At 57.8% G+C, this 11,834-nt stretch overlaps 1 protein-coding gene across 13 annotated transcripts in view; it reads right to left on the bottom strand.

The window, feature by feature from the left end:
- MYT1L (myelin transcription factor 1-like) overlaps window positions 1–11,834 on the bottom strand; it is a 305,434-nt gene that overhangs the window by 11,036 nt on the left and 282,564 nt on the right. For all 13 annotated transcript variants that reach the window (XM_014540575.1, XM_005867251.2, XM_014540567.1 and 10 more), the window contains 2 exons: window positions 3,512–3,574; window positions 667–750 (listed from right to left, as the gene is read on the bottom strand). In XM_014540575.1, the coding sequence (XP_014396061.1) occupies window positions 667–750; window positions 3,512–3,574 (147 nt within the window). The remainder of the gene's footprint in view (window positions 1–666; window positions 751–3,511; window positions 3,575–11,834) is intronic.

Genomic DNA, 11,834 nt, shown 5'->3' with positions numbered 1-11,834 from the left:
GGGCGAGCTCACGGCTCCTCACAGGCCCCAGGCTGTGGGTTTGGCCTGCATTTTTTCTTACAACAGTAAAGTTTTAATGCTATATAATTTGCATTGCCTATTTATTTTGATACATTTTAATTTATTTTAATAGTTTTTATTTTAATTAATTTTTATTTTAACAACAATTTTTGCAAAGGCACTGAGTGGGTTAAAATCTCACGGAGACAGCACCAGGTTTATCATATGGATTTTTGAGACCCGGGTGCCGGTTCTGGGCAAAGGCCTGGGTGAGTGGGAGGGCGGACGCTCTGGCTCCGGCCCCACATGCCAGGAGCCTCGGTCCAGCTGAGAGTGGATGTAGCTACATGATTCCACGAGCCAGATGCCAGCACAGTGCTCACCCTGATCCTGTTCAATACCTTCCTCTACTTCCATGAACCTGCCTTTCCCGTGAATAGACTGTGTTTTGCCCCCGGGAAGAGGGACGCTTCGCAGCTTAGTTACTCAGAACATCAAACTGATGGGTATTCGCCTGTTACATCAACTACAACTTAGACATCCGATTTGGTTTGGGTTTAAATGATCTGACCTTGCAGTTGATTGACATCCCAAAGCGTGTCCTCCCCCCCGACTCTCACCTGCTCCCCGCACGTGCCCTGTGGCCCCGCCCCCCCGCACGCACACCTGATGGGCTCCTGGTCTTCCTTGTCCTCCTTGCTCTGCGCTATCCGGATGCCGCTCTTCTTGGCTCGCGGGCACCCTGAAAGGCTGAGGAGAAGCACGAGGTCAGCACGCCCCCGCACCAGCCTCGGCTCCATGACTGCATTCTCTCCAGAGCCCCGCTTCCCGCATGAAAACAAAACCTGGGTCCTCCCGGCGCAGCCCCTCTGTGCCCTCCAAGCATCCCTCCTGCAGGGGTGGCAGCCTAGCGCCGGCACTGCCGGCACTGAATGCCACCGGCCCGCAGCGCGGGGCCTGTTCTCACGGGCGGGCGGCATTTTAACGCTCAGGCTGGTGGCTCTCTCCAGATGACTTACTTCTTGCTGATTTCCATGCTGATGGAAACTAGAGAGCTTTCCTACCTCCAACTGAGAGCCGGAACCCCCAGAAAAGCAAAACTAAGCATTGATCAACATTTAAAGACTCCTGTTTTTTTGCTTAAAATGTGGAAATGAAAACCCGCTGCTCACTGCCCACCCAGCATGGAGCGCCCTGCAGAACCAGCAGCTGGAGACCATCTGCCGTTTCACGGTGGGCAGTGGCTCGGAGGCGGACGCTGGGAGGGGTGCCCAGGACAGGCCCTTCTCTCCCCCGAGCCTCAGCTTCCTCGCCTGCACTCCAGAGCGAGCAGGCCCGTGTCAGCTGGAGGCGAAAGGAGCCCAGGAGGCCCGCCAGGTGTGGGCAGAGACAGTGCTCAGGGACCTCGACCTTCTCCCAGAGGGGGTCTGTGTTTGTGATTCCGTCTTTAGGGTCCAAAGTTAAACCCAGCAAAGTCACTCTGGTTTGAGTGAGGTGGGAGTTCATGCCTCAGCCACGGGAGCCGCAGGAGCCGCGGGAGCCGAGGGAGCCGTGGGCGCTGTGTGCTGGGAGGGGCAGCTCTGCCTCTGGGCGGCCGTGGGCTCCAGTGTCCCTCAGGCTCCCGAGGAGCGGCTCTCCGATGAGGCTGCCCGTCCTTTCCGAACAGCGTGATTCTCTTTCGTCAGTGCGTCCACATGGGCGTGAAGGAGACTCTGCCGCTCACCCCTCTCCCTCCTCTGCGGACCTGCAGGGGCCACAGGGGGCCCTCGAGCAGTGACTTGAACAGAATTAACCCGTCCTGTTAGGGGGCTTCTGTCCCACCGGGAATCTGAGGCCGTGGCCCTTCCTGCCTCCCGTCCAGCTGCCCCAGAGCCTCTCTCCCCTCACTGACCGGCACCCGCTCTGTCCCCTGGCTGTCGCCCTTCACGCTGATGTGTGCTTTGGGAGGCCTGGCCTAGCGCGGAGCGGACATTGCGCCAAAGGCCCTTTCAGTCCGTCTCTCACCCACCTTCTCTGTGTGGAAAGCCCGCCTGGCCTCCTAGACTTGGGCTACGTGTCCTGGAGGCCAAGTTCCCCGCCACGCGTTTAGCAGGACTCACACCCCGTTTCCCTGCAGCTCCTCCGTGTGCTTGTACCCGCGGCGCCACCACACGGTCCCCCTGGTCCTCAGAGCGCGTTGATTCGGGTGTTGCTGCTGCAGCAACTCGCCTGCTTGACTTTTTACATTTAGCTGGAGTTTTAGGTCTAGTTTTACTGCATTTGCTCTAAACCAATGACCTGACGCTGGCTACGCTTTCTGGAGGTGACCCTGAGGTTCTCCGTTAAGACGCCTGGTGAACCAGCTCAGCGCAAGGAGGCTGGTCCTGACGCCGGCCCGTGGCGGGGGCCGCAGCACTGGTGACGTCGGTGGACACCTCCGGCTGTCACAGCAGCACCTGCTCAGCACCTGCAGTGGCTCCCACAGCAATGAGTTCTCCAGCCCATGATGTGGGCAGCGCCAGGCGGACCCCAGGAGCCCGGGGGTGGCAGTAGGACCTGGCGAGGAAACAAGCTGTGCCAGCCAGCGAGCATCCCCCGGTGTGGTCACTGGGTGGCTGCAGGGCTTGACCTCTGACCTGCCGACCAGCCCCACGGCTCTGTGCAAACGACCTTCCCCTGGAGGGCAGTGGGCGGTGTGGGCGGCGGGCGTGCCTCTGGCGTCCTGACTCTCTGTTTCGGGGGGCAGGGGGCACTCAAGCAGAAGGCTCGGCTGCCAGACAGCCCCGTCCTGCTGAGCTGTGGTGAGTGGGCGCTGCCGCACTGCTGTCCATTGTTTAGTTGCGGCCCTGCTGTCCTTCACCCGACGGCCTCCGTTCAGAAAGACCTGGTCCTTCCGCGCTGGCTTGTTCCCGTGAACACGGTAGGAGGTTCTTGCACCCACCACGGGGCCGAGGCCCACCCTGCGCCGACATCGCACCAAAGCCTCTTTCAATCTGCTCCCGGCACAGGCCTGGCCTAGTGGGCGCTCACAGGATGTGGACGAGTGTCGGCTCGCCCAGATGGTGGTTGCTCCTCGGGACGGCCGCTCTGTGCCACGTGTGGACGCTGCCTCCTCCTGGGGAGTGACCGCACGTGACGTGTGAGCTTCAGCATTTCTGTGGGGTCGGCTCTGCGGCCCGGCTGACAGGACTGTGCAGCCTGTGGCTCCAATCTGAATTGTGAGGGTGTCAGAGAGCCTGCCCCACAGGGACTGTCCTCAGGGGTCTTAAGTCTTCCTGGATCTTCTCTCTCAGTTAAGGACACGCACTACTGCTGTCTTTAGAGCTGCTGTGGGTGGAGCCAGCTGCAGAGAGAGCTCTGCCGGGGGCTGGGCTGCCCCAGGGGCGCTCGCTCTCTGAGTAGCCCCGCAGGGCACTGCTGCTCGTGTGACCATGTACCAGTGGGGTCAGCGGGTGCCAGGACCGGCAGCAGGATCCCGGCAGGAGGGGGACAAGAAAGGACGGTTTCAAGGGGAGCACAGTGCCCCACGTACCTTCGATGGGAAGCGTAGTTGCCGGTAATGTGCCCAGAGCCGTCGCAGCCAGGGGTGGGGCACCTATGATTAAACACACAAACAGGGCAATTTACTTGAAAGGAATGAAACCCCCTGGACAATAACCTTCTTATTTCTCCAGAAAGCGAGCTCCCTTAATGCGCACGCTCCCAGGTGAGGGCCTGCAGCGCGGCTCCGGCTGCGTGGACCTGGCTCACCCACCACCACAGACACCACCCCCAGCGACGCTCTCCAGGGGCCCTGATGCCCAGCACCTGCCTGGGACTCGGGCCCGAAGCGTGGCCCTTGGCTGCTGCAGCGTCCCCTCCAGGACCCGGCCGCCCCGTCCCTGGAGCCGCTGCAGGCGGGCACCACAGGCCTGGCAGCACCCAGCGCACACCTGCAGCAAGGCTCTCCCTCAGGCATGTGTGCCCAGGGGTCTAAACCGCCAGGCCCAGGACACGGTGCTCCACGCTCCTAATTGGTCAGCCGATGCCAGTGCGGCAGCACCCGGCCCTGGCCCTGGGGTGAGCTCCACTTATCAGACCACTGGGCAGGTAGATCTACCTGAACATCCTTGTTCCTTTTAGCTGACCATGGAGCATCCGGGCCAAGGCAGCCAAGGCGCTTCGATTGGCTCCGGCACCTACTGCCTCTGCCTCACCTCCGAGCCAGGCCGTCCACTCTTCTCCACCACACTGCCTTGCACTATGGGGGAGAGCGCTGATAACGTTTTAGCGATTCTCCTCCAAATCACTTCCTAAGTACGCCCTCCCAAGAATAAACAGACAGTTCTGCAAAGACATTTTCCCTTTAAGCCATTTCAGCTGCATTTGTTCCTGCCAGAAATGTAAAAACTGAGGACAAAAGTCACAAATTTTAAATACTGGACAGATGCCCACTGCTTCTAAGGCAGCGGTTCTCAACCTTCCGGCCCTTTAAATGCAGTTCCTCATGTTGTGACCCAACCATAAAATTATTTTCGTTGCTACTTCATAACTGTAATCTTGCTACTGTTATGCATCGTCATGTAAATATCTGATATGCAGGATGGTCTGAGGCGACCCCTGTGAAAGGGTCGTTCGGCCGCCAAAGGGGTCGCGACCCACAGGTTGAGAACCGCTGTTCTAAGGGATCAGGTGTGCCTCCCACTCAGGGCGCCTCCCTGGTCCGGGTGCTGAGACCAGTGCATGACCTGGGCACAGACGGACGTCCTCGCGGTCAGACGAGCGTGGGGAGTGGAGGGGAGACACGTGAGCCTGGGCTGCGTTCAGCGCTGGGAACGCCATCCTTTGCCAGTTGGATGTATCAACGATTTTTGGTATTAGAAGCTGTCAAATTCTCCTTTAGCCCCAAGAGAGGAAACATAAGTCTAGGTCTGAGGGTGTAGAAATTGGTAGCTGCCATATTGTCCTGAAGTTCAAGCTTAAGCTATAGCGTGTGCTGTCGGAGAATTACAGAGTGACAGTGAGGGGCGCAGAGAAGTTGCTGGTGGGCACGGGGGTGGGGGGGTGGGGGTGGGATCTTTAAAGTAGGACAGTGAGAAGCAATGAGAGGTTAAAGCAGGATCAGGGTCGAAACAGCCGGAGATCTGACTGCCGCCTCGACTGCTGTCCAGGTGGCAGCTGTTTCTGTCTGGTCACAAGACTGTTCTGTCACGGCCAAGTGGTCACTGCCTGAGTGATGGCTGGACAGCTGTGCTGTCCAATGGCGCCTCCTGGACGGCGAGCCCAGAGCCCCGGGAGGGACCCTGCAGCATGAGGCTGTCTGACAGGAGCGGGTCCGCAGGAGTTTCCATGGGAAACGTACCGGAAGCAGGAATCTTCCCACCGGCAGGGACACACACTTGGCCTTGCTTTTCGCTTTAAAAAAAATCCTAAATTTTTCCTAACTTAAGAACTTAGTGAAAATTTATTTAAAATTTATTCATTTTAACACGAGTAGACAGTTTCATATGCTGCTCTTTATGCGGCAGGAGGAGAGTGACATCATTCTGTTCAAGTTTAAAGTGAGGCATTACAACCAAAACCCTACACATGAAAGTCAGGTTTGACTAATTATAAAAAGGCTTTCATAGTCGTTTCTATGTGATGAAGCCATTTACAAATGCATCGTGTGATTTAAGAAAGAGGCATTTAAAATGCCTTTATCACCATAAAAACAAAACACCGATTTGGCTCATTTTTGGAGCTTTCATTCCTAGAAAGAGGCCTTGCTTTCTGAAAAGGTCTGTTTCTATCTCCAGCGTCTCCAGTTAGGCAGCTGGCCTGCCCCCTGCTGGCTGCGGGGCTGCGGGAGGTGGGGGGGCGGGGGCAGAAGGAGGGTGGGACTGCCAAGTGGCCAGGACTCCTCCTCCTCACCAGGCTGGCCCCAGTCTGACCTCAGTGCAGAGGGGGCAGGGGGGTGCCAGCAGCTCCCGGGACGCAGGGGCCCCTCCCCCCTCCTCCCTGCACTGGCCACGTCCGAGTCCCCAGCACAGCCCCCTTCTGCGCTCCGGGGCCACGCCAGGCGGCCCAGAATGGTTTCCCAAAACTCCTTTTTTTCTAACAGCCCTGCCTGTTCACCTGTGTGTTACTGTTCAAGACTGTAAGGCTTTTGAAACTCAAAGCTACATGCGAATTTCCTAGCTAAGAAATCTCAACATTCAAAATTCTGTTTTCTTCCCTCGGTGAATGAGGAAGTGACTGTCCATCTAACAAAAGGGGTGTTGGTGCTCAGGTGGGGCCAGCCCCAGGGCCCCTGATAACAGCTACAAAAGCCATGAGCACCACCCAGCCGGGCACACGTCCCCTCCAGGAGGGGCGGCTGTGCGGGATCCGAATCCCGTAGACAAAGCGTGGCAGCAGCGTGCACCGCTCGGCTTGGGTTCGAAATGGCAGAGGAGGCTGACTGGTTTCTATGGAAACTGCCTGCCAGGCAGGCACAGGTTCTCACGTTGGCGTGTCGGAGGCCCGGGAAGGGCCCGCCACTCAGCGCCCTCCTCGCTGCCAGGCGTTGCCACGACAGTGGCACCGAGTCTATTTTAAGCCCCTATATATAAGGGTGTGTTAAGTACAACACCCGCTCCACATGTTCCGTCTCTTCCACTCCACGGGGACTACTGGTAAAACCACTGAGGAGGCACACGGATGATCTGAGCATCCACCCTGGCCCCCTCGTGGAGAACTTCACGACAAAAACAGGTTGGATCCACGCCTGAGATGTGATGTTGCATTTGCCCCAGGGTTTCAGTAAAACGGAAAGAAAAGAGTTTTGGGTACCATGTGTTATCATCTGGCTGGAAACACTGGTCTTGTATAGACATTTAAGAATGGTGATGGAAAGGTCATAATAAAATAGTTTTAAATGTGTTTAAATTTTGCGATATCTGGGCCAAATCTAAAAAGGAAAGGCAGGGCCACTCACAGCTTGGAGTTCTGATGTCCTGAGCCAGCCCTTCTCCTGCGGCGGCGGCAGATCTGAGACGCCGGAGACCGGGCCCAGGCCTCTCAGAGTGCCTCCTGCTCACAGCTGCCTCTACACATTTGCCACCAAAAGCCAGGTTCTACTGGGACCCATCTAGGATCATCATGATCACCCTGACACGGAGGTCATGACACACACTCCTCACCGTCAGAGAAGAACTCACTACCTCTGCACCGAGCCACACCGCCACGACGCCCTGCCCGCAGCCTGCACACAGCGCCGCCGACACAGGGGCTTGCCTCTGGTGTCCTTGAGCGAGACTTGCAACCTACACTTGTGCTGTTTCTCCATCACAAGCCACAGCCCGGACATGGGGTGACAGCAATGCCAACTGTTAGTCACACCGCCCGCTGAGGTCACATCACCGCTTAATTACCCATGAGAACATCCGGGTGCCTCCTCCAGGGGGGTCAGCCCCGTGCCTCCACGATCAACGTGAGGACTTGAGCCACAGCTGTGTTAGGTGAGAGGCTGGAGCATGAAGGGAAACGCCACGTCTCGCACACAGAGCCGAGCACCGCCATGTGCTTGCGGGTCTGGGCTGGTCCGTCCGTGCAGCCGCCCAGCCCACTGACCAGACCCCACAGGGACACCCGCACACCTGCCCTGACTCTGAGCACAGGGGCCGAAACATACAGAAAAACAGTTCCTAGATGCTGGGATGATGACGTGAATGCTCTTGGGGGCATTTCAGAACTCGTTTAACAGTCTTTCTGTTCCTTTCTTTCACGGCCACTCTAGTGAGGGAACTTAATAAGTAAAACACAAAAGATGAAAAAGTATCATTTTTTTTCTTACTGCCCTCAAGTTTCAAATAAGTCATAAAAATGTAAAATTAAGCCTTGTTGATGGTAGCAAAATCCATTAGTGAACTGGAGTGATTCAGGCTTCATATATAAAAGCCTTTGCCCAATTTATATAAAAAGTTCAATTCAAAAGCTTTTTTTTTTTTTTTTTTGCCTAAAGAGATATAACTCTAGAAATGTATTTTTTGATGTTTTTGGTCACATAATTAAGAAAAAAAATAAACACAGAGAAGTAAAAAATAAAAATACAGGGTGTCCCAAAAAATGTATACACACTTTAACAGCTGAGAGCTCAAGTTTGAGAATATTGTGTATTTTAATTAAAAACTGCCTCCATAATTATTCAAAGTGTGTGCACACCTTTTTGTGGGACACCCTCACACCCCGATCTCTATGCGGCTCCTCCACAGCGCTCTCCCCAGAGAGAACGCAGGCCGCTCGGGAGCAAGTGCCTCACTTCTGCCCAGTTTCTTACACATATTCCCGGAGACTCAAGGAAAGACGAAGCCTTGGGTTATGTTTCAGCCTGTGAGACACGGAACTCTGTCTCCTTCTGAAACTCACTTCCAGCCTGTTGCTCTGTGCCCCTCCCACCTCCTCCTGCCTGAACTCGGGTGGGGCTGTGCCTCGTGGGCTGCGGTGCCCACGGCTCTGAAAACCACACACCACCTCGGACAGCACCCCTGTGGCCGCAGAGCCGGGGGGAAGACTGCCCTTCCCCACCTTTCTCTTCTGGCTCTAAGTCCTTTCTTTTAAAATTACACCAAGAACAAACACACACACGGAAAAGAATTCTAAAAGTACCTTCAGCATCAGTTAAACATGCTACGTGGTGATTCAGGTGACATTGGAACAGGCTCAGGTTGTTAGAGCGGAAGGGTCATCGCGCGGGAGAAAGTCAGCGCTGTGGTTTGAGGGGCGCGACGGGGCTGTGGCCGGGGCAGCAGGTGCAGAGGGGCATCTGGTGGGCCAAGGGCTTCGCAGTCGGTCCCTGCGGCCCCCCGAGCGCCGTGCAGGGTGAACCAGGGCAACCGCACGTTCTGCGAAGTCCCTGGAGGGTGCGTGCATCGCTCAAGCCTGGTGAGCAGGGTGTGTGCCAGGAGGTGCAAATTTTGACTTGGAGGCTTGGGTCAGCATCGGCTCAGCTCTGACACGTCCCGTGTGAACCCCCTCTGCCCGCCCCCCACCTGGGGCCCCAGGTGCCCTGGAGGGGGTGCTGCCCTGGCGTGTGTCAGGTCGGCGACCAGGGCTCTAGGGCTCTGGCCTCAAAGGGAGCCCAGACGGAGTCTGGCCTGCTCTGTCCACGCTGCGGGACCCCAGGGCGGGCCTGGCTGTCCGGGGGGCGCTGCTGTTCATGCTCATGCAGCCCCTCATTCTCAGCCTCCACGGCACCGGTGTGGGCCCGCAGCCTGGCTGTCGGGGTGGGGGGTGGAGGGGGAGCCTACTCGGGCCCCAGTTGCCACACTCAGCTGCCGCCCCTGCACGGCGTCCGGGTGCCAGGAAGAGCTCCCGCGGGGCCACACGTACCTAGCGCATGCTGCCGTCCCTCATTTACGGGGTGTCCGGGGACACTGCTGCGGAGCACATGCAGTCCAGCAGCAGGGGCGCTAACAAAGCTGGGAGCCGCAGGCCAATTGGAAGTGACTCGAGGACCCATGCAAGAAAAAATACAGAAGGTGACTGTGCAGCCGCTCGGCAACGGACACCACCCCGGACCTCCTGTCCCCGGGACTGACACTCGGCCTGCGGGCATTCCCCCCGACTCTCAGGTTCGGCATGCGAGACCCACCCGCGCTGGGACGCTGGGATGGGGCGGGGCGGCGGGGTACTCACCTGGGACCGACTGAGCTGAGCTCTGGGCAGTGAGTGACATTATATGTGAGACACGGGTTTAAAGACTCGTGGGGGCTGTGGCCGGGCTCCCTCTGGCCCTGGGGGCTGCTGAGAGGTGTGGGAAGGAGTGCCCTCCACAGCGCCCCCTGCCTCTAAGCGTGAGAAGGCACCTGCGACCAGCCCAGCTGGCCTGGAGGAAATAGTGAGTCCCCGGGAAGCTTGCTGACTGGGGCCCACGGGTGGGACGGGCGGGAGGGCAGGAGGGGCTCCTGCGGAGGGCTGGCCGGACAACGCCAATTTCCTAACACCGGGAACCAACTGGACTGCACTGGGCAGAGCCGGGCGGTCCGCCCACCCCATGGCCCCTCTGCGGCCACACGACCCTGCTCACCAGCAGCTGTGCCAGGCCAGGCTCCCAAGGGCAGATGGGAAGGGGCGGTGGAGGGGCACCCAACCCACCCGGCGAGCTCTGCTCTGACAGGTCTGCGGACGCTCTCGGTCCCAGCGAGCCTGCCCTGAGCCTCAGGGCCCTGCGGGCGAGGCTACGAAAGCCACAGGGACTCGGTGACAGGGCTCAGCTCTCTGTCCACACGGGGTTTACAGCGGTTTGAGTTACACGGAGAAGAGGCTGTGGCAGTGGGAAGCAGGCGGGTTCTCCAGAGCTGGGGGTGAGAGCCAGCAGCCGGAGAGGCAGGGGCCGGGCCAGGAGAGAGGGTCCCAGGGCCACGAGCTCCATTAGCGGAGGTTGGTTCCTATTTTCAGTGCGTTTTCTCTTCGCTATGTTTGTGGGTCTGTCATTTTTTGAAGCTCTATTCTGTCTCACAGAGGAAGTATTCTTAATACATTTTTATTGATCTCAGAGAGGAAGGGAGAGGGAGAGAGAGAAACATCAGTGATGAGAGAGAATCATGGACCAGCTGCCTCCTGCACGCCCCCCACTGGGGATCGAGCCCACAACCTGGGCCTGTGCCCTGATGGGAATCGAACCCTGACCTCCTGGTCCATAGGTCGCCGCTCAACCCCTGAGCCCCGCCGGTCAGGCGAGAAAGTGCTTTATAATTCTCATCAGGAGAAATGACAAGACTCCACGCCTCATTTGCAACCCGTGTGATCCTGGAATTTTCTCCAATTTCTCACACTTGGGGCCACTCTGTATCTTCTCTCTTCTTGTTCCCCCAAATCTGTTTCTTGCCTTTGCCTCTTGTTTCTAAGTACCTGGTTCTAAAATACTATTCTTTCAGTTTATTTTCTTCTCTGTCAACCTCTCACTGCACCATTATTTACGGCAGCCACGCATGGGACAACCCGGGTCCGTGGACGCTGGTTGGAGACCGAAGACGTGGTTCGGACACACGTGGCATCCCCCTCAGAAAGGACGGAATCCCTCCACTTGCAGCCACACGGCGGCGAGACGGGGCACTGCTACGGGAGGTAAGTCGCACGGCAAGGACAGAGCCGCCGGGTCTCACTCACAGGTGGGTTCACACAGAGAGCGACAAGTGAACAACAGGACAAGCGAACGGGGAAACGCACGGGCGGAGAACGTGGCGGCTGCCAGCGGGAGGGGCAGGCAGAGAGGGCAGAAGATGGCGACGCAGGAGACCAGGCTGTGGGGGGGCACGCGCCACATGCAGGTGATGCGCCCAGAACCGCGCGGAAGCCTCTGTGGCCTGATTAACCAGTGTCACCCGTGCTCTGCAGAGGAGACGTTTGAAAGTAGGAAGATGTAAGGGGCGTCCTGGCGCCGTCTCCCTCCTCCCACAGAACCTGCTTACCGCGTTTCACCTCTTGTTTTCCTGACCAATTTGTAAATGATTTCAGACAGTTTTGCAAAGGTTTCGACACCGGCCCCGGAGGGGACCGGCCATGTGAGAGGCGAGGAGACGGCCCAGCACGGGGTGCTGTGCCCACGAGGAGCGACGGCTGGGACGCCTTCACTCGTGGCTTCTCGGGCCATAAACGGGAGAGAGGAGAAGGTGTCAGGAAAGCGACATGAGCTTCTGCAGACTCCTGTTCCTACCGCCAGGGATGGCCTGACTTCCCTTATGAGCAGGGCTGGCAACAGAGCAGAGGGGGGTCAGGGCACCTCTGACCTCCAGGACCTGGGGGCTGGTCCTGGAGTCAGTTCCACTGAGGAGAAGCCTGGGACCAGGGAGCACTCCAGGTGGGCAGGTGGCGGGGAGGGCAAGAGGCAGGGAGGGGAGAGGAGGGGGGAGGAA

Source organism: Myotis brandtii, unplaced genomic scaffold (genome assembly GCF_000412655.1).
Source record: "Myotis brandtii unplaced genomic scaffold, ASM41265v1 scaffold247, whole genome shotgun sequence".
NCBI lineage: Eukaryota > Metazoa > Chordata > Mammalia > Chiroptera > Vespertilionidae > Myotis > Myotis brandtii.
Note: the sequence above shows the minus strand (reverse complement) of the source record. Positions and strands in the feature narration are given on the sequence as shown.